We start from the raw sequence: 22,609 nt of genomic DNA, 5'->3' as shown, positions 1-22,609 counted from the left end.
ATTCAGCGAGGGAATGCTGCCAGCATCTTTGGCACAATGCCGCGGGGGCCTTATTTAGATGTTTTTTAATTAAGAGTAGTTTTGTTTTTTAATTTTTATTATTTATAAGTTGTTATTCTTAGTTAGTTTTAGTTTTACTTTTAGTTGAATAATTACATATATGGTATTATAACTGAAATATATTACATATGTGACGTTTTCAATCAAAAGGTACCACATTGTCGCTTAACATAAGGACGAAAATTGCTTGTATGTAATACGAAAAAGCTGTCAAAGCGCCCTTATGACGAGCGACAATGTGGTACCTTTTTGCTTGAAAACGAGACATATAAGCACGCAACAACAATTATATTATGACTAAATGCGTAAGATTTCTAGAAGCAATTTTCTTAAAAAGATTTTTGGCGTTTCAGTCATTCTCAGTTTGGTAACAGAATGAAGACGAGCTCAAACCTAATAAGTGAATATGTGTGCGTGCGAAATTGGCGCGTCATGAAACCACACTTAGCTTGTGGCGTTCGCTTGCGAGTGTATTTTACGTTTTAAATATTTTATCTTAAATATAAAGTACAATAAGTACTCAAAATTAAACTGTCGTGAGATAAAATATTTCAAAATATTTAGATGACTACGGTTACACTCACTAGCACGCACGCACGGAGTACAGCCGCCGCGGGCAGCTTGAGGAAGGACTCCCGACGAGTCCGAAACATGCCGCCAAAAGCAACTAAAAATACTAGCGTGTAACCGTAGTGATCTACATATTTCACAATAAGTACCTTGAGCGTCTCGGCGAGGAAGAAGCTCTGTTGCACGTCGTCGCCCTGCGGCTTGCTGTGGTACACGTTCACCAGACCCGTGTACCCGCCTTCCACGCGGCAGTGCTTCTCCAACGCCTATGGAAAATAACAAAATTAATGGGAGTACATACTACACAAAAGCGTTTATTAATACAATATACAGTACCGGGCAAAAGTTTAAGTTCACCCTTTGTTTTCGGTACAAATGAGTAATTTTGTGCTATATTTTTTTCCAGTTCGGATGTCGAAATTTGTTTCCAACTGATCCCTTATTGTTTCCAGAGATGTTTTTGATTAGTCAGACCCAATTTACGATACAGCTCATTCTCTAAAATCTTATAGGCATGACGGTTCCGTTATGCCTCTAAGATTTTAGGATTATAATAGTTTTTACGTTGCTGGATTCGTCAATCTATGCGTCCAAGGTATAACGGCCGTTTTCGTTTTGAGTTCATAGATCGACGAAACCAGCAACAAAAAAACTAGTTTGATGTATTCAAAAGATACTTAAATACAAAATACAGTACGTAGCGGCCTCCTTTTTTAAATATCAATCGTTAAATTTAAATAATCACAATTATTAAGCAGTGGCGCGTGTACCTATATATAGTGAGCACGTTGATGGGCTCTTAAAGAGAAACAATTTAATAGGTTTATGCTAAGTAAAAAAAAACCGACATATAGTGCGAGTCGGACTCGCGCACCGAGGGTTCCGTACTTTTTAGTATTTGTTGTTATAGCAGCAACAGAAATACATCATCTGGGAAAATTTCAACTGTCTAGCTATCACGGTTCATCAGATACAGCCTGGTGACAGACAGACAGATGGACAGACGGACAGCGGAGTCTTAGTAATAGGGTCCCGGTTTTACCCTTTGGGTACGGAAACCTAAAAAGAGGGTAAGAGACATATACAACGTGCCCACGAGGAACCACATATTTAAAGACTAAAATGTCCTATAAACTTTTCTGGAATTCGCCTAGTTTCAGAGTTATAACCATTTTTTATTTTGTTGAAATTTACCTACTCATATAACATTTTATCCTTCTCTTGGCCTCAGAAATGCGTGGTTAAATTCTCTCGGGTTCCTCGTGGGCACCTTGTAGATCATGGCATGATACTCATGATAAATCGTTTACCTGCACAGCCTCCCAACCCCAATCTCGGTATTTCTGGTCTTTGGTGAGGCGCCACATGATGAAGTAGCTCTCGAAGGTCTCCGGACGTAGTAAGTATACTTTCTCGTTGCTCTTTTGCGCTCTCGCTTCAACTGCGCCTGAAAATCTGAATAAAAGAATTTATGTTATATTACTTTTCATCTGTTTGGTTTGGAGTCTTCTCCGAGATCACGGGGACAACGCCGTCCTCGAAACGTCGGGGGTAAATCTTAAAACTTAAATACGCGATTAAGTCCCGTTTTACAATTTAATAAAGTCTAAAGATTACGAAGTTAAGAACCTAATTTAATTGGTGTTAAAAATTGTGTTTTTATTTATTTGATTCGACGACCGGTCTGGCCTAGTGGGTAGTGAGTGCCCTGCCTGTAAAGCCGATGGTCCTGGGTTCGAATCCCGGTAAGTGCATTTATTTGTGTGATGATTTCTGAACACAAATATTTGTTCCTGAGTCATGGATGTTTTCTAATGAGTATGTATATCGTCGCCTAGCACCCATAGTACAAGGTTTGCTTAGTTTGAGGCTAGATATATATATACTTATATTAAAAGATATTAGAGAGAGAAAGACCAACAAGAATACTTTTACGATTTAAAAGTTAGGAATGTAATGCAAGTAGCATTAAAACTTGTCTTTGTGGTAAAATGGCAAGAGACTGATTGTTGCGGCAGAGTACATGAGGGAATCATACCTAAGTCCAGCAAAAACAAAGCAAAAGAATTGTAAACAGTTCCCCGAAATGCGGGCCCCATTGCGTGCGTTATGGAAATCCCCCGCACCCCGCATGCGGGCCCTATCGATATGAAACTGAGCCTTGACTCCTGAAAAGAGGAACACTACTTTTTGGACAGTACCTGAAGGCTTCCGGGCCTAATTTAGTCTCGGAGCGAGCGTAGCTCTCGTGGCAGGTGTGTGTCAGCTTCTTGGCCACGTCCATGTACCGTTCTGACAACGTGTTCTCCAATGTCGTGGAAGCTAATCCGAACATTCCACCTGGAACATAAATCGGTATTTTTGATCATCAATTATGATAAAATAACGTCAGCTCGAGATGTTTTGGCAGGTGTAAAATTTTGCTAGTGAATACAACGGTAAGATCAACTTCACTGAGCCAAATTTCTTTCTTTTACACTCACAATGCCAATTCAATACGCAAAATACGACCAATATTTTCCTACAATATCACCAGTAACATCTTGCTTAAGGTTGCCATGATAACATCACCCTTGCTTCTTTAATCAAATTTGTCTTGGCTTGTTTAATCAAAAATCCTTGTCTACAAACCTGCAAAGCACGATAAATGACAAATGGCCCATCTCCTATATTCTTTGACAGTCCACACCGTCATACTCGCAACATCTTGTTCAGTGCCGCTGGCATGGTACCGTCGAACATCACGCATTCTTGCTTCTATCCGGGCTTGGCCAACCAAAAATGATTTCTGTTTACAAACCTGCAAAGCTCGACAAGTGATTCATCTTCTCCAATATCAATCCTCCTCTATCATCTCAGCCAGGTACGACAGGCCAGAAGGCGACACCCGCAACATCTTGTCCAAGGCAGCGGGCATCGTCGAACACCACACTTGTTTGCGTCCTTTATGGGCTTGTGAAAAGTAAAATGCTGGTTACCCTCTTATACACAAAGTCTACAAACCTGCGAAGCACGACAAGTGATCCATCTTCTCTTCCAATATTCTTCCATACTTCATCTCAGCCAGATACGAGAGCCCAGAGGGCGACACCCGCAACATCTTGTCCAAGGCTGCTGGCATGGCTTCGTCGAACATGGCGCGGGCCTGCTCGTCCGTCTGACCGGACATCAGCCACGCCTTCAGGAGGTACTCGTAGAAGGAGTCGCCGAGCGCTCCCAGGGACATGTGCCCTGGAAATGAAGATGAATCCATTAAATCCTAATAATATTACAAGTTATATAGATAATGCACGAATTTTTTAACTATCTATTGAATTTTTTCTTAATTTTCCCTGACCTCTTTAGAACTTCCCTGACATTCCATAACCATCATTAGCTTCCCTGAGTTTTTCCTGACTTTCTCTGATTTGTATTCCATTTGGGTAATAGTGTTGTGTGGAGACCATAAGTAGAGCGTTCAACTGGTAACGTCATCTCAAATATTTGCATGTCCCTGTGACCTGTATGCTGTATCATTAAAATGTACCATTTGTATAAGCATATAATTGACTGTTTACAGATTACGTCCAGCTGGTTGCCCTAGTTTTCGCTGGAGCGATTAAGCCCTCAAAAATCTGATCCAAATTACCCAATGTGTAAATTGGTGCAAAGTAGGGAAAAGTGTTCCCTTTACGTTCGTTTCTTGTATGTTCAGCAGCAGAAAGACCCCACACTAGCGTCTCCCAAGCGTCGGCGTCTAGTTAACTCTATGGCTGCTGCTCGACGCAACGTTGGCGCAACTGCGCAGCGACGCCACTTTCCATAGCGCTGACTGGACGTCGACGTTGAAGGCGCTAGGGTGGGGCAACTTATGGATGATAGGAATGGAACTCACTCTGTCCCCACTGCCCGGTGCGGGGGTTGACGAAGTTAGGGTACAGTCCGCTCGGCTTCTCGATGTTGTTTAGCACGTCCCGGATGCGCTCCACCTTTTTTCTGTATACTGAAAGTAAACATATCATTTTAGTATTGAGTGTGTTATTTCCATCAAGCATTATACTATCAGTTTTGAGGAAAGGAGAAGTCGTTAAAATATTGTTTAACCTAATTAACTTTATTCAGCTTAACCACAGAGAGTATATAAAAATACAAAGACCTATGAAATCTAATAGAACTTGTGTGGGGTTATACAATACAGACAACATTGGACTATTAGAAATTATTTCAACTTTTAAGTCGGTGTATAATATTTTGTAGGTAATAGTCATAACATAAATTATGGCTATTTATGCATTTGTGCCACCTGACGAACCATGCGTTGCATAATTGCATATAAAATATTTTGAAGATTTTATTAATGTTCTATGTGTGAATACACGTTTCAAATAGTCCCACTTACAACATTTATTATTATGACAAAAAACTTATAACGATTATGCAAACAAGGAAAATGGGCCATATTATTTGTAAAATAATCATTCTAAATTATCACTATCAGTCAAAATATTCCTCTTGATAAATTGTTCGTTGAAAATCTCCAGGCTAAGAGGTTAATGGGTCAGCTATTATAGATAACCTATACGTATCTATAATTTAGATATAATTTGTCGACTTAGACATCGGTCCAGATTCGGAGAAACAAAGCGGTTTCCAGCGACGGAGATATTCACCTAAAATTCTCAAATCTGAGAAGTGGCTCAGCTCCTATTTCCTCTTAAGACAACACACATGATACTTCTTTTGTCGGTATATCTGGCCACTGTGTTAGTTTATAGTGACCGTTCTCACCAAATGTCCAAATTGCCTTTTGTCAAAAACCTGACAGAAGTGACAGACTATAAAGAAAATGACTTCTCCTTTATAGTCTGCATCTTCTCTAACGATTTTTTCGCCAAAGACCCTAATCTGTTAAACAAAAGCCTTTGTTCCTTTTGTGCGTGCGGGTGCTCATTGTTGGTAAGCGCGTGACCATTGTGTATCAGCGAGTGGCATGCGCTAACCGACAATGGGCACGCGCACACACAAAAGGAACAAAAGCTTTTGTCTAACTGATTAGGGACTTTGGCGAAAAAATCATTTGAGAAGATGCAGACTATAACCATTCGATTTATGGACCGCTTACCATCTTTTCCTGTGATGTCGCTCAAATACTTGAATTCAAGATCAAGGGTACCGATCTCCGACAGAATGCTGTTAGGTCCCGCCCAGTGGTACTGCCGGCTCGCCTGAAATGTGTGCAATCAATATTATAATATCTACGTTGCTGAACGGCCTTGATAACATGTTAGTTTCATTTAAAATAAAGACATTGTGCTGGGTATTAAAATTAATAAATTCCCATGAAAAATGAGATCAATCAAAGGGCCCAATCACATGTATTTTTTTAATCTTAAGGCATTAAGGTCCTCCTTAGTTCAGCCATAACTAATGGTAGACTAGAAATACGCCAGAGCACAACTATAACATTCTAACATTGCATATTTTTTCTGCTGTCAGCTTTAGGGCCCTATCACGCTAGTGTCTGTGAACCTAGCATATCAAGTGCTAGCATCTCAATCTTTTTTAAGAGTTCTAGTAGCATCCCTAATAGTTCTACAGTTCTAGGTGGTTTTTTTTCATAGTTCTGCTCATTTTCGCGAAAAAAATGAAATTTGAAAATGAGATGCTAACTTCACATTTTGACACTCCAGCATCCCAGCCGTTATCCACTCCACAGCCTCAAAATAGCATTCAAACGTAAGATACTAACATTTCTAGACGATATAGAACGAGTTCTAGTCAAAACTGTAAAAAATTTTTTTTCCATATATGTATGGGACACGAACATCAAAACAAATTGTAGGTATATTCTGATTAAAGCTAAGTTTGAGCTAAAATCCCAAATTTGACAGCTAGCGTCTCAGCAGTTCCGGATAGCCAGATGCCTAGTGCACTAGAATACACACAGTTGTATCTTCTAGAAGGAAATTTTACAGAGTTTTGATAAACTATATCCGAAAATAGTCGCGAAATCGAGTAATTGCTAAGTTCTGGGCATAGCATCTCAGCCAATGCAGATCTGATACCAGGCATCTCAGCAGTTCTGGATAGCCAGCTCACTAGTGCACTAAAATACACACAGTTCTATCTTCTAGAACGAAATTTGATAGAGTTTTGATAGATTATGTCCGAAAATAGTCACAAAATCGAGTAAATGCTATGTTCTTAGATTAGCATCCCAGCCAATGCGGGTCTGGTACCCAGCATCTCAGCAGTTCTGGTTAGTCAGGTCTCTAGTGCACTAGAATACACACAGTTCTGTCTTCTAGAACGAAATTTGGCAGAGTTTTGAAAGACTATGTCCGAAAATAGTCTCGCATTAGAGAAATTGCTAAGTTCTGAGCATAGCATCCCAGCCAATGCTGATTTGATACCCGGCATCTCAGCAGTTCTAAATAGCCAGCTCACTAGTGCACTAGAATACACACAGTTCTGTCTTCTAGAACGAAAATTGGCAGAGTTTTGACAGACTGTCCGAAAATTGTCTCAAAATCGAGTAATTGCTAAGTTCTGAGCTAGCATCCCAGCCAATGCTGATCTGATACCCGGCATCTCAGCAGTTCTAAATAGCCAGCTCACTAGTGCACTAGAATACACACAGTTCTGTCTTCTAGAACGAAAATTGGCAGAGTTTTGACAGACTGTCCGAAAATTGTCTCAAAATCGAGAAATTACTTAGTTGTGAACTAGCATCCCAGCCAATGCAGGTCTTACACCCAGCATCTCAGCAGTTCTGGATAGCCAGCTCCCTATTGCACTAGAATACACACAGTTCTATCTTCTAGAAAGAAAATTTGATAGAGTTTTGATGAACTATATCCGAAAATCGTCGCTAAATCGAGTAATTGCTAAGTTCTGAGCTAGCATTCCAGCCAATGCAGGTCTTATACACAGCATCTCAGCAGTTCTGGATAGCCAGCTCCCTAGTGCACTAGAAAACATACAGTTCTATCTTCTATCACGAAATTTGACCGAGTTTTGATGGGCTGTCCGAAAATAGTCTCAAAATCGAGAAATTGCTAAGTTCTGAGCTGGCATCCCAGCCAATGCAGGTCTGATACCCGGCATCTCAGCAGTTCTGGATAGCCACCTCACTAATGCACTAGAATACACACAGTTCTATCTTTTAGAACTAAATTTTATGGAGTTTTGATAGACTATGTCCGAAAATAGTCTCAAAATCGAGTAAATGCTATGTTCTTAGATTAGCATCCCAGCCAATGCAGGTCTTAAAAATAGCATCTCAGCAGTTCTGGATAGCTAGAACCCTAGTGCACTAGAATACACACAGTTCTATCTTCTAGAAGGAAATTTGACAGAGTTTTGATAGACAATGTCCAAAAACAGTCGCAAAATCGAGTAATTGCTAAGTTCTGGGCATAGCATCCCAGGCAATGCTGATCTGATACCCGGCATCTCAGCAGTTCTAAATAGCCAGCTCACTAGTGCACTAGAATACACACAGTTCTATCTTCTAGACGGAAATTTGACAGAGTTTTGATAGACTATGTCCGAAAATAGTCGCAAAATCAAGAAATTGCTAAGTTCTGAGCTAGCATCCCAGCCAATGCAGGTCTTACAACCAGCATCTCAGCAGTTCTGGATAGCTAGAACCCTAGTGCACTAGACTACAGACAGTTCTATCTTCTAGAAGCAAATTTTACAGAGTTTTGATAAACTATATCCGAAAATAGTCGCGAAATCGAGTAATTGCTAAGTTCTGGGCATAGCATCCCAGCCAATGCTGATCTCATACCCGGCATCTCAGCAGTTCTAAATAGCCAGCTCACTATTGCACTAGAATACACACAGTTCTATCTTCTAGACGGAAATTTGACAGAGTTTTGATAGACAATGTCCGAAAACAGTCGCGAAAACGAGTAATTGCTAAGTTCTGGGCACAGCATCCCAGGCAATGCTGATCTGATACCCGGCATCTCAGCAGTTCTAAATAGCCAGCTCACTAGTGCACTAGAATACACACAGTTCTATCTTCTAGACGGAAATTTGACAGAGTTTTGATAGGCTATGTCCGAAAATAGTCGCAAAATCAAGAAATTGCTAAGTTCTGAGCTAGCATCCCAGCCAATGCAGGTCTTACAACCAGCATCTCAGCAGTTCTGGATAGCTAGAACCCTAGTGCACTAGAATACAGACAGTTCTATCATCTAGAAGGAAATTTTACAGAGTTTTGATAAACTATATCCGAAAATTGTCTCAAAATCGAGTAATTGCTAAGTTCTGAGCTAGCATCCCAGCCAATGCTGATCTGATACCCGGCATCTCAGCAGTACTAAATAGCCAGCTCACTAGTGCACTAGAATACACACAGTTCTGTCTTCTAGAACGAAAATTGGCAGAGTTTTGACAGACTGTCCGAAAATTGTCTCAAAATCGAGAAATTGCTTAGTTGTGAGCTAGCATCCGAGCCAATGCAGGTCTTACACCCAGCATCTCAGCAGTTCTAAATAGCCAGCTCACTAGTGCACTGGAATACACACAGTTCTGTCTTCTAGAACGAAAATTGGCAGAGTTTTGAGAGACTGTCCGAAAATTGTCTCAAAATCGAGAAATTGCTAAGTTCTGAGCTGGCATCCCAGCCAATGCAGGTCTGATACCCGGCATCTCAGCAGTTCTGGATAGCCACCTCACTAATGCACTAGAATACACACAGTTCTATCTTTTAGAACTAAATTTTATGGAGTTTTGATAGACTATGTCCGAAAATAGTCAAAAAATCGAGTAAATGCTATGTTCTTAGATTAGCATCCCAGCCAATGCAGGTCTTACAACCAGCATCTCAGCAGTGTTGGATAGCTAGAACCCTAGTGCACTAGAATACACACAGTTCTATCTTCTAGAAGGAAATTTGACAGAGTTTTGATAGACAATGTCCAAAAACAGTCGCGAAATCGAGTAATTGCTAAGTTCTGGGCATAGCATCCCAGGCAATGCTGATCTGATACCCGGCATCTCAGCAGTTCTAAATAGCCAGCTCACTAGTGCACTAGAATACACACAGTTCTATCTTCTAGACGGAAATTTGACAGAGTTTTGATAGACTATGTTCGAAAATAGTCGCAAAATCAAGAAATAGCTAAGTTCTGAGCTAGCATCCCAGCCAATGCAGATCTTACAACCAGCATCTCAGCAGTTCTGGATAGCTAGAACCCTAGTGCACTAGAATACAGACAGTTCTATCTTCTAGAAGGAAATTTTACAGAGTTTTGATAAACTATATCCGAAAATAATCGCGAAATCGAGTAATTGCTAAGTTCTGGGCATAGCATCTCAGCCAATGCTGATCTGATACCCGGCATCTCAGCAGTTCTAAATAGCCAGCTTACTAGTGCACTAGAATACACACAGTTCTATCTTCTAGACGTAAATTTGACAGTTTTGATAGACTATGTCCGAAAATAGTCGCAAAATCAAGAAATTGCTAAGTTCTGAGCTAGCATCCCAGCCAATGCAGGTCTTACAACCAGCATCTCAGCAGTTCTGGATAGCCAGCTCACTAGTGCACTAGAATACACACAGTTCTGTCTTCTAGAACGAAAATTGGCAGAGTTTTGACAGACTGACCGAAAATTGTCTCAAAATCGAGAAATTGCTTAGTTGTGAGCTAGCATCCCCGCCACTGCAGGTCTTACTCCCAGCATCTCAGCAGTTCTGGATAGCCAGCTCCCTATTCCACTAGAATACACACAGTTCTATCTTCTAGAAGGAAATTTTACAGAGTTTTGATAAACTATATCCGAAAATAGTCGCTAAATCGAGTAATTGCTAAGTTCTGAGCTAGCATTCCAGCCAATGCAGGTCTTATACACAGCATCTCAGCAGTTCTGGATAGCCAGCTCCCTAGTGCACTAGAAAACACACAGTTCTATCTTCTATCACGAAATTTGACCGAGTTTTGATGGGCTGTCCGAAAATAGTCTCAAAATCGAGAAATTGCTAAGTTCTGAGCTGGCATCCCAGCCAATGCAGGTCTGATACCCGGCATCTCAGCAGTTCTGGATAGCCACCTCACTAATGCACTAGAATACACACAGTTCTATCTTTTAGAACTAAATTTTATGGAGTTTTGATAGACTATGTCCGAAAATAGTCTCAAAATCGAGTAAATGCTATGTTCTTAGATTAGCATCCCAGCCAATGCAGGTCTTACAACCAGCATCTCAGCAGTTCTGGATAGCTAGAACCCTAGTGCACTAGAATACACACAGTTCTATCTTCTAGAAGGAAATTTGACAGAGTTTTGATAGACAATGTCCAAAAACAGTCGCGAAATCGAGTAATTGCTAAGTTCTGGGCATAGCATCCCAGGCAATGCTGATCTGATACCCGGCATCTCTGCAGTTCTAAATAGCCAGCTCACTAGTGCACTAGAATACACACAGTTCTATCTTCTAGACGTAAATTTGACAGTTTTGATAGACTATGTCCGAAAATAGTCGCAAAATCAAGAAATTGCTAAGTTCTGAGCTAGCATCCCAGCCAACGCAGGTCTTACAACCAGCATCTCAGCAGTTCTGGATAGCCAGCTCACTAGTGCACTAGAATACACACAGTTCTGTCTTCTAGAACGAAAATTGGCAGAGTTTTGACAGACTGTCCGAAAATTGTCTCAAAATCGAGAAATTGCTTAGTTGTGAGCTAGCATCCCAGCCAATGCAGGTCTTACACCCAGCATCTCAGCAGTTCTGGATAGCTAGAATCCTAGTGCACTAGAATACACACAGTTCTATCTTCTAGAAGGAAATTTGACAGAGTTTTGGTAGACTATGTCCGAAAATAGTCTCAAAATCGAGTAAATGCTATGTTCTTAGATTAGCATCCCAGCCAGTGCAGGTCTTACAACCAGCATCTCAGCAGTTCTGGATAGCTAGAACCCTAGTGCACTAGAATACACACAGTTCTATCTTCTAGAAGGAAATTTGACATAGTTTTGATAGACAATGTCCGAAAACAGTCGCGAAATCGAGTAATTGCTAAGTTCTGGGCATAGCATCCCAGCCAATGCTGATCTGATACCCGAAATCTCAGCAGTTCTAAATAGCCAGCTCACTAGTGCACTAGAATACACCCAGTTCTGTCTTCTAGAACGAAAATTGGCAGAGTTTTGACAGACTGTCCGAAAATTGTCTCAAAATCGAGAAATTGCTAAGTTCTGAGCTGGCATCCCAGCCAATGCAGGTCTGATATCCGGCATCTTAGCAGTTCTGGATAGCCAACTCACTAGTGCACTAGAATACACACAGTTCTGTCTTCTAGAACGAAAATAGGCAGAGTTTTGACAGACTGTCCGAAAATTGTCTCAAAATCGAGAAATTGCTTAGTTGTGAGCTAGCATCCCAGCCAATGCAGGTCTTACACCCAGCATCTCAGCAGTTCTGGATAGCTAGAACCCTAGTGCATTAGAATACAGACAGTTCTATCTTCTAGAAGGAAATTTGACAGAGTTTTGATAGACAATGTCCGAAAACAGTCGCGAAATCGAGTAATTGCTAAGTTCTGAGCATAGCATCCCAGCCAATGCTGATCTGATACCCGGCATCTCAGCAGTTCTAAATAGCCAGCTCACTAGTGCACTAGAATACACACAGTTCTATCTTCTAGAACAAAATTTTATGGAGTTTTGATAGACTATGTCCGAAAATAGTATCAAAATCGAGTAAATGCTATGTTCTTAGATTAGCATCCCAGCCAATGCAGGTCTTACAACCAGCATCTCAGCAGTTCTGGATAGCTAGAACCCTAGTGCACTAGAATACATACAGTTCTATCTTCTAGAAGGAAATTTGACAAGAGTTTTGATAGACAATGTCCAAAAACAGTCGCGAAATCGAGTAATTGCTAAGTTCTGGGCATAGCATCCCAGGCAATGCTGATCTGATACCCGGCATCTCAGCAGTTCTAAATAGCCAGCTCACTAGTGCACTAGAATACACACAGTTCTATCTTCTAGACGGAAATTTGACAGAGTTTTGATAGACTATGTCCGAAAATAGTCGCAAAATCAAGAAATAGCTAAGTTCTGAGCTAGCATCCCAGCCAATGCAGGTCTTACAACCAGCATCTCAGCAGTTCTGGATAGCTAGAATCCTAGTGCACTAGAATACGGACAGTTCTGTCTTCTAGAACGAAAATTGGCAGAGTTTTGACAGACTGTCCGAAAATTGTCTCAAAATCGAGAAATTGCTTAGTTGTGAGCTAGCATCCCCGCCACTGCAGGTCTTACTCCCAGCATCTCAGCAGTTCTGGATAGCCAGCTCCCTATTCCACTAGAATACACACAGTTCTATCTTCTAGAAGGAAATTTTACAGAGTTTTGATAAACTATATCCGAAAATAGTCGCTAAATCGAGTAATTGCTAAGTTCTGAGCTAGCATTCCAGCCAATGCAGGTCTTATACACAGCATCTCAGCAGTTCTGGATAGCCAGCTCCCTAGTGCACTAGAAAACACACAGTTCTATCTTCTATCACGAAATTTGACCGAGTTTTGATGGGCTGTCCGAAAATAGTCTCAAAATCGAGAAATTGCTAAGTTCTGAGCTGCCATCCCAGCCAATGCAGGTTTGATACCCGGCATCTCAGCAGTTATGGATAGCCACCTCACTAATGCACTAGAATACACACAGTTCTATCTTTTAGAACTAAATTTTATGGAGTTTTGATAGACTATGTCCGAAAATAGTCTCAAAATCGAGTAAATGCTATGTTCTTAGATTAGCATCCCAGCCAATGCAGGTCTTACAACCAGCATCTCAGCAGTTCTGGATAGCTAGAACCCTAGTGCACTAGAATACACACAGTTCTATCTTCTGGAATGAAATTTGACATAGTTTTGATAGACAATGTCCGAAAACAGTCGCGAAATCGAGTAATTGCTAAGTTCTGGGCATAGCATCCCAGGCAATGCTGATCTGATACCCGGCATCTCAGCAGTTCTAATTAGCCAGCTCACTAGTGCACTAGAATACACCCAGTTCTGTCTTCTAGAACGAAAATTGGCAGAGTTCTGACAGACTGTCCGAAAATTGTCTCAAAATCGAGAAATTACTAAGTTCTGAGCTGGCATCCCAGCCAATGCAGGTCTGATACCCGGCATCTCAGCAGTTCTGGATAGCCAGCTCACTAGTGCACTAGAATACACACAGTTCTGTCTTCTAGAACGAAAATTGGCAGAGTTTTGACAGACTGTCCGAAAATTGTCTCAAAATCGAGAAATTGCTTAGTTGTGAGCTAGCATCCCAGCCAATGCAGGTCTTACACCCAGCATCTCAGCAGTTCTGGATAGCTAGTACCCTAGTGCATTAGAATACAGACAGTTCTATCTTCTAGAAGGAAATTTGACAGAGTTTTGATAGACAATGTCCGAAAACAGTCGCGAAATCGAGTAATTGCTAAGTTCTGAGCATAGCATCCCAGCCAATGCTGATCTGATACCCGGCATCTCAGCAGTTCTAAATAGCCATCTTACTAGTGCACTAGAATACACACAGTTCTGTCTTCTAGAACGAAAATTGGCAGAGTTTTGACAGACTGTCCGAAAATTGTCTCTAAATCGAGAAATTGCTAAGTTCTGAGCTGGCATCCCAGCCAATGCAGGTCTGATACCCGGCATCTCAGCAGTTCTGGATAGCCAGCTCACTAGTGCACTAGAATACACACAGTTCTGTCTTCTAGAACGAAAATTGGCAGACTTTTTGACAGATTGTCCGAAAATTGTCTCAAAATCGAGAAATTGCTTAGTTGTGAGCTAGCATCCCAGCCAATGCAGGTCTTACACCCAGCATCTCAGCAGTTCTGGATAGCTAGAACCCTAGTGCATTAGAATACAGACAGTTCTATCTTCTAGAAGGAAATTTGACAGAGTTTTGATAGACAATGTCCGAAAATTGTCTCAAAATCGAGAAATTGCTAAGTTCTGAGCTGGCATCCCAGCCAATGCAGGTCTGATACCCGGCATCTCAGCAGTTCTGGATAGCCAGCTCACTAGTGCACTAGAATACATACAGTTCTGTCTTCTAGAACGAAAATTGGCAGAGTTTTGACAGACTGTCCGAAAATTGTCTCAAAATCGAGTAAATGCTATGTTCTTAGATTAGCATCCCAGCCAATGCAGGTCTTACAACCAGCATCTCAGCAGTTCTGGATAGCTAGAACCCTAGTGCACTAGAATACACACAGTTCTATCTTGTAGAACGAAATTTTACAGAGTTTTGATAAACTATGTCCGAAAACAGCCGTGAGATCGAGTAATTGCTATGTTCTGAGCTAGCATCCCAGCCAATGCAGGTCTTACACCCAGAATCTCAGCAGTTCTGGATAGCCAGCTCCCTAGTTCACTAAAATACACACAGTTTTATTTTCTAGAACGAAATTTGGCAGAGTTTTGAAAGACTGTTGAATAATCGGCAGAGGTATGGAACCATGTTCGTCGACGGTTCGACATTCTACGTCGTTAAGTAAAAATTCCCCCAATTTATCCTTATCGTAAGGCATGACCGCTCCAATCCCACTTAACAGTTCCAAGTAATAGAACTTTTTTTTTTTACATTTTTCGGACAGCAACAAACAAATAGACATAAACGAAACGACCAATCGATTTTGACTTCGATTTATTTATTACAACAAAACCAAACGACCTTATTTTGACTTATAGTTTTATTTATTTGTTTATATTGCAAATTGTACGAAATAATTGTTAATACAATCAATATTCGAACAGAAAGAAACGCAGAATACAAACACAGATTTATATTGGTGTAGAAACCAAGATTTATTCGAACCAAAGTTATCCAAACGGATAGCGTTTAGCGGTATAAAAGCGGAATCGGAATTCAAAAACAAGCCAGGGTCAATATCAGGGAAATCACCAGAGTCCAAGATGAATAGCCAAGGGTCGTCAGAATTTTCAGAGAGCGTATAGCGAGTTAGGGAGTAGTAGCGACAACAACGAGATGCAGTGTGCGATTGATTGCTTTATTTTATATTATAATTGGCTTTCTGTGACAAGGGGCAGAGATAAGATACTAGAGCAGATATTAGAAACAATGAAAAGGTTCGCCGAGGTAAATGGTTATAGCCCTGTACTCTTGCCTCTTGCTCACACTATGTTGGTGCGAGCGAGCCGGACTGCGAGTGAGTTAACGTGATCACTAAAGTTTAAGTTCGCCTTCAACTCAAATAAGGGTACTCGGAGGGCCTGTCGCTACAAACGAAAGTTATCTGCCTCTTTATCGCACTTGCATAATGGAGCGATAGAGACGCAGACAACAAACTCCGATTTTCGCGGTGAGCCATCTGAATCTGATTGAATTTTTCAAGTAAATATAAATTTAAATTAGTTTAGACAGGATTTTCATAAGGGATTTTTTTTGCAAACTATGTGTCACTACGCACAATAATAACGTTTACATATTTTTAATGTGGACTCTACATATTGATACGTTTTATTTTATTACATCCTTTTACAGAAGCATAATATATGCTTATACGTATTTTGGTGTCTCATTCATTATTTCATTAAACAAGCAAGGTAATTGGTCTCATAACTTCCGTGAGACACAGACATATTAAATATATTAATAACGGGTCACTAACGGGTCGGATGCGGGGGGGGGAGCGTTTTTCGACTTAAAATACGTGAGTGACCCGTTATTAATATATTTTTTCTACTCGTCGAGTATAATCTGCGTATTACAACTTCACATGCAACACTACAACCTTACTCTTTTCAACGTTGGATAGGCTATGGCACTTCCGACTCGAGCATAAGAATTTTATCGATACGGTTTAGTCAATTATAAAATTTTGAAAATAGAACTTCATACATTTCGAGGAGACTCGATTCAATGCATCTGCTTTGTGATTGGTTGGCCAACAAAAACATTTTATTTTATGTTGTAGTAGAAACAATTTCTTTATAAGTCAGAAACGCGCATGTGACACCCTTTATATAGCAACATCCATACCCTACGAAAACCACTTAGCGTTGCTTGTTAGTCTCCATAGGCTACGGTGGCCAAAATCGAGAAAAAAACTGTCTTAAAATTGAATTTAGCGCGGAGCCGGTACCAGGGCCTCATGAGTTACGAGGAGGTGTCGTTGACCAACCCGCCGGGGGCGCCGGGCCCGGCGGCCGGGGCATCGGTATGAACTGTATGAAGGTATCGCGGGCTGCGGCAGCTTGCGTATCTTAGCTGTATACTTTTGGTTTGTTTACCTATATGATTCTACTAGTTGAAAGTATTATTTTTTTGTCTCGTAGAAAAAGTATTATATACAATAGTGATATAATCAAGCTTTTCAATCTCGTACCTTAATTTAAGCAACTCAGCAAGCTTCGTTGCTTAAACACGGTACTGGACTGAAAAGCTCTCTATTATATCACGATTGTATAAAATACTATAATATGTAATTGGTCTCGTTTATAATATAAGATCGACCAATTTTACGCTCTAAGTACTTATTTGTAAAAAAGGTCCCATAGCTTAGGGAGAATTTACTTGACGATATGCATTGTATCATTGTAGGTAAGAGAGAGTCGGTTATATTACAGATATACAGATCTTTATTGGTAAAATAAAATACATTTTACAAGTCATTATTGTAGGGTGAATATTTGGTTTATGAAGGTTCATCAATTACAAATAGGTTTGTTTGACTGGGCATATACAGTAACAAATTAACATAATTACAAATTTAGTTCATTACATTATTATTGTATATCTAGGAAAATTTTGCAAGTTTATTGCATATTTAAGGGTTAACTAAGAAAGGCTAACAAAGAGAGTATATAAGGGAGAGGTAGAAACGGGAGTTGGAAGGGGCAGACCTCGGCGGACTTTCTCTGATCAGATCGGGGAAATCCTGAAGAAAGGCCAGGTCAAGAGCACCCTAAACCGGCGAGCGTGTATGGAGGAATGTTATGAAAGTGAAGGAAGCGAAAGAGGTATGTCAGGATCGTAGCAAGTGGAAATCCGTGGTCTCTGCCTACCCCTCCGGGAAATAGGCGTGATTATATGTATGTATGTATGTATGTAACTAAGAAATATTTATAGCGGAGCCAAAATCATACTTATACGACTAAAAATACCACTACTACTAATAATACTAATGGCGTTATTAGGGTTCCGTACCCAAAGGGTAAAATCGGGACCCTAACTAAGACTCCGCTGTCCGTCTGTCACCAGGCTGTATCTCATGAGCTGTGATAGCTAGACAGTTGAAATTTTCACAGATGATGTATTTCTGTTGTCGCTATAACAACAAATACTAAAAAGTACGGAACCCTCGGTGCGCGAGTCCGACTCGCACTTGGCCGGTTTTTTTCTTAAACGCGTTACTTCCCTGAATTAGCTATGAATTGTTTGTCTTTATCTGTCATTTTGACTTATGCATTTGTAAGAAAGGGATAAAACATAATTTAACTAAATCAGGCCGTTAAGTTGCCCGTACCATTGCCTGTAAAATGATTTTAGTTTTTAATTGGAAATTTATTAGATACTTGCATTTAATTAAAAAAATGCAAGTACTTATTAAATTTATAATTTGCATAAAACAAATTAATAAAGTAACTATATTAGTTAGTTTAGTTGGTACAATAGTAGATTGTGTCACAACTGTCACAAGGGAGCAAAATGACATATTTACGGCGAGGGCGTACAATTGAATCCTAAACGAAGCGAAGGCTTCTATAACAGAATCCTGAGCGTAGTGAGGGATTCATGTGTTAACGCCCAAGGTGAAAATAATTTTGCTACCATGTGACACCCCAGACACATAGTGCTTTTCACATCACCTATGAGGAAATTACATATTAGGTTTATTAGGTCTCAAAACATTTGTATTTTAAGCAAAGATCGATACGGACAAGTGCCAAATATATGTATACACGACCTTAGTATAGGTACATACCTCTGGCACTTTGTCCGTATCGATATTTTCAGACGTGACTGTACTGACAAATTAAAAGTACCTACAGCTCATAATTATGTACCTAATATCTTTTCAAAGACAGCAGCAAACACCTAAAATGATACAATAAAAATCAAGTACATTATTTTTGTGGATTTTTCTGGTAACAAATTAGCTCTTACCCCTTTAAACCAAATCTTCGGAAGAACACTATGAAGACTGATATTACTTATATTTATTATTATAAAGTTATTGATTTAAACTAAGTATTTAGAAATTTATACACAATACAGAACCGCATAATTCTGCTTTGTGAAATATTTGTAAAAAACTTTTTAAATATCAACTTTTTAAATTGCATAGACAAGTATGGATGCGTTTAAGGAGACCTAAAATGTCAAAATAAAAATAAATTATTAAACTAATGTTTTTTTACGTTTCTTTGTAAATATTACGCTAATTAATTAATTTACTTCATTTAAATATGCTATTAATTAATTTAAAATACGCTAATTACTTTTATTGTTTACAATTACAACAATAGTTATTTGTTATACAAGGGTGCCAAGTTGTATTTTACCCGCGAGTGTGGAATTGAAACACGAGTAAGCGAAAGGATTCTATAGTTGAACCACGAGCGAAGCGAGTGGTTCTAAAATAGAATCCTGAGCGTAGCGAGTGTTTTAACACACGAGAAGTAAAATACACTTGCACCCGTGTGTAACACAAAACTTTCCCCTCACTATAGCGAGGAAAGTGCAACATCCACAGGCGTTAGATCATCTTCATCACTGGAATCACTAATTTTTTAACGATAATACGATATTATAACAGAAAACTGGAAGTTGTGTATTTTTAGGTGTCGGAGTCGGTGAGAAATTTTTTGTTGACAATGTTGACATTTTTGACGATGCGTTTTGAAATTGCATCGACTCGAATTGCAACTTGTGCGTTCAGAATTACATACAACATCATTTAAAAAAAGAAATGTTTGTTATCGAATTTAAGGTTTATGACTTAAAATCATTAATAAAGCTAAATTTGGTATTTTTTATTAAATTCTCAAACCATTTATTTAATGATAATTAATATCGAACGAACCATTATTATGAGCTTTTTACGTTTTGTTATCTGTCAAGCTACTTAAACACGCTCCATCCCAAGGTCAAATTACTTTCCCCACTAGTGGATAAAATGCGTTTTTCCTCGCTTGTTTTAAAGGATAAAAGACGGCTTTCCGAGCTAGGGCGGGGAAAAATATTATTTAACTTAGAAAAATAGTATGCACGTTATCGATTATAACATATTATAATATTTTAAACTGGCAATAAAATGTCCCTGAACAGAAAAGTGCCACTTTGATCCCTCCTAGCAGGGAAGAAAAGTTCCCTTTTCGAATACCTTGATGTGAACAATAATTTGTCTAGGAATTTGTCATATGTTTTCTTTTTGAGTTTTACTGTGCGAAAACATTAAACCCTTGAGCGGCACAAAAGGCATATTTTTAAAGAATGCAAGAATGCATATGTGCAAGCAAATGCAAAACAGAATTTTACGTCAGAATCAAAATGATTAGATCAGCATTGGCTGGGATGCTATGCCCAGAACTTAGCAATTACTCGATTTTGTGACTATTCGGACATAGTCTATCAAAACTGTGTCAAATTTCGTTCTAGAAGACCAAACTGTGTGTATTCTAGTGCAGTAGGGAGCTGGCTATCCAGAACTGCTGAGATGCTGGGTGTAAGACCTGCATTGGCTGGAATGCTAGCTCAGAACTTAGCAATTTCTCGATTTTGAGACAATTTTCGGATAGTCTGTCAAAACTCTGCCAATTTTCGTTCTAGAAGACAGAAATGTGTGTATTCTAGTGCAATAGGGAGATGGCTATCCAGAACTGCTGAGATGCTGTGTGTAAGACCTGTATTGGCTGGGATGCTAGCTCAGAACTAAGCAATTTCTCGATTTTGAGACAATTTTCGGACAGTCTGTCAAAACTCTGCCAATTTTCGTTCTAGAAGACAGAACTGGGTGTATTCTAGTGCACTAGTAAGCTGGCTATTTAGAACTGCTGAGATGCCGGGTATCAGATCAGCATTGGCTGGGATGCTATGCCCAGAACTTAGCAATTACTCGATTTCGCGACTGTTTTCGGACATTGTCTATCAAAACTATGTCAAATTTCGTGATAGAAGATAGAACTGTGTGTTTTCTAGTGCACTAGGGATCTGGCTATCCAGAACTGCTGAGATGCTGTGTATAAGACCTGCATTGGCTGGAATGCTAGCTCAGAACTTAGCAATTACTCGATTTAGCAACTATTTTCGGATATAGTTTATCAAAACTCTGTAAAATTTCCTTCTAGAAGATAGAACTGTGTGTATTCTAGTGGAATAGGGAGCTGGCTATCCAGAACTGCTGAGATGCTGGGAGTAAGACCTGCAGTGGCGGGGATGCTAGCTCACAACTAAGCAATTTCTCGATTTTGAGACAATTTTCGGACAGTCTATCAAAACTCTGCCAATTTTCATTCTAGAAGACAGAACTGTCCGTATTCTAGTGCACTAGGATTCTAGCTATCCAGAACTGCTGAGATGCTGGTTGTAAGACCTGCATTGGCTGGGATGCTAGCTCAGAACTTAGCTATTTCTTGATTTTGCGACTATTTTCGGACATAGTCTATCAAAACTCTGTCAAATTTCCGTCTAGAAGATAGAACTGTGTGTATTCTAGTGCACTAGTGAGCTGGCTATTTAGAACTGCTGAGATGCCGGGTATCAGATCAGCATTGCCTGGGATGCTATGCCCAGAACTTAGCAATTACTCGATTTCGCGACTGTTTTTGGACATTGTCTATCAAAACTCTGTCAAATTTCCTTCTAGAAGATAGAACTGTGTGTATTCTAGTGCACTAGTGTTCTAGCTATCCAGAACTGCTGAGATGCTTGGTGTAAGACCTGCATTGGCTGGGATGCTAGCTCACAACTAAGCAATTTCTCGATTTTGAGACAATTTTCGGACAGTCTGTCAAAACTCTGCCTATTTTCGTTCTAGAAGACAGAACTGTGTGTATTCTAGTGGACTAGTGAGCTGGCTATCCAGAACTGCTGAGATGCCGGGTATCAGACCTGCATTGGCTGGGATGCCAGCTCAGAACTTAGCAATTTCTCTATTTTGAGACAATTTTCGGACAGTCTGTCAAAACTCTGCCAATTTTCGTTCTAGAAGACAGAACTGGGTGTATTCTAGTGCACTAGTGAGCTGGCTATTTAGAACTGCAGAGATTCCGGGTATCAGATCAGCATTGGCTGGGATGCTATGCCCAGAACTTAGCAATTACTCGATTTCGCGACTGTTTTCGGACATTGTCTATCAAAACTATGTCCAATTTCCTTCTAGAAGATAGAACTGTGTGTATTCTAGTGCACTAGGGTTCTAGCTATCCAGAACTGCTGAGATGCTGGTTGTAAGACCTGCATTGGCTGGGATGCTAATCTAAGAACATAGCATTTACTCGATTTTGAGACTATTTTCGGACATAGTCTATCAAAACTCTGTCAAATTTCCTTCTAGAAGATAGAACTGTGTGTATTCTAGTGCACTAGGATTCTAGCTATCCAGAACTGCTGAGATGCTGGGTGTAAGACCTGCATTGGCTGGGATGCTAGCTCACAACTAAGCAATTTCTCGATTTTGAGACAATTTTCGGACAGTCTGTCAAAACTCTGCCAATTTTCGTTCTAGAAGACAGAACTGTGTGTATTCTAGTGCACTAGTGAGCTGGCTATCCAGAACTGCTGAGATGCTGGTTGTAAGACCTGCGTTGGCTGGGATGCTAGCTCAGAACTTAGCAATTTCTTGATTTTGCGACTATTTTCGGACATAGTCTATCAAAACTGTCAAATTTACGTCTAGAAGATAGAACTGTGTGTATTCTAGTGCACTAGTGAGCTGGCTATTTAGAACTGCTGAGATGCTGGGTATCAGATCAGCATTGCCTGGGATGCTATGCCCAGAACTTAGCAATTACT

General features: G+C 39.9%; 1 protein-coding gene across 2 annotated transcripts in view; it reads right to left on the bottom strand.

The window, feature by feature from the left end:
• The window catches only part of LOC134743460 (mannosyl-oligosaccharide alpha-1,2-mannosidase IA-like), a 154,067-nt gene that overhangs the window by 2,235 nt on the left and 129,223 nt on the right, over window positions 1–22,609 (bottom strand). For both annotated transcript variants that reach the window (XM_063676895.1, XM_063676896.1), the window contains exons 4-9: window positions 5,732–5,834; window positions 4,505–4,612; window positions 3,634–3,861; window positions 2,832–2,970; window positions 1,941–2,085; window positions 780–896 (exon numbers count right to left, since the gene is read on the bottom strand). In XM_063676895.1, the coding sequence (XP_063532965.1) occupies window positions 780–896; window positions 1,941–2,085; window positions 2,832–2,970; window positions 3,634–3,861; window positions 4,505–4,612; window positions 5,732–5,834 (840 nt within the window). The remainder of the gene's footprint in view (window positions 1–779; window positions 897–1,940; window positions 2,086–2,831; window positions 2,971–3,633; window positions 3,862–4,504; window positions 4,613–5,731; window positions 5,835–22,609) is intronic.

Source organism: Cydia strobilella, chromosome 8 (assembly GCF_947568885.1).
Source record: "Cydia strobilella chromosome 8, ilCydStro3.1, whole genome shotgun sequence".
In the NCBI taxonomy this organism is placed as follows: Eukaryota; Metazoa; Arthropoda; class Insecta; order Lepidoptera; family Tortricidae; genus Cydia; species Cydia strobilella.
This window is presented reverse-complemented; position numbering and strand designations above follow the sequence as displayed.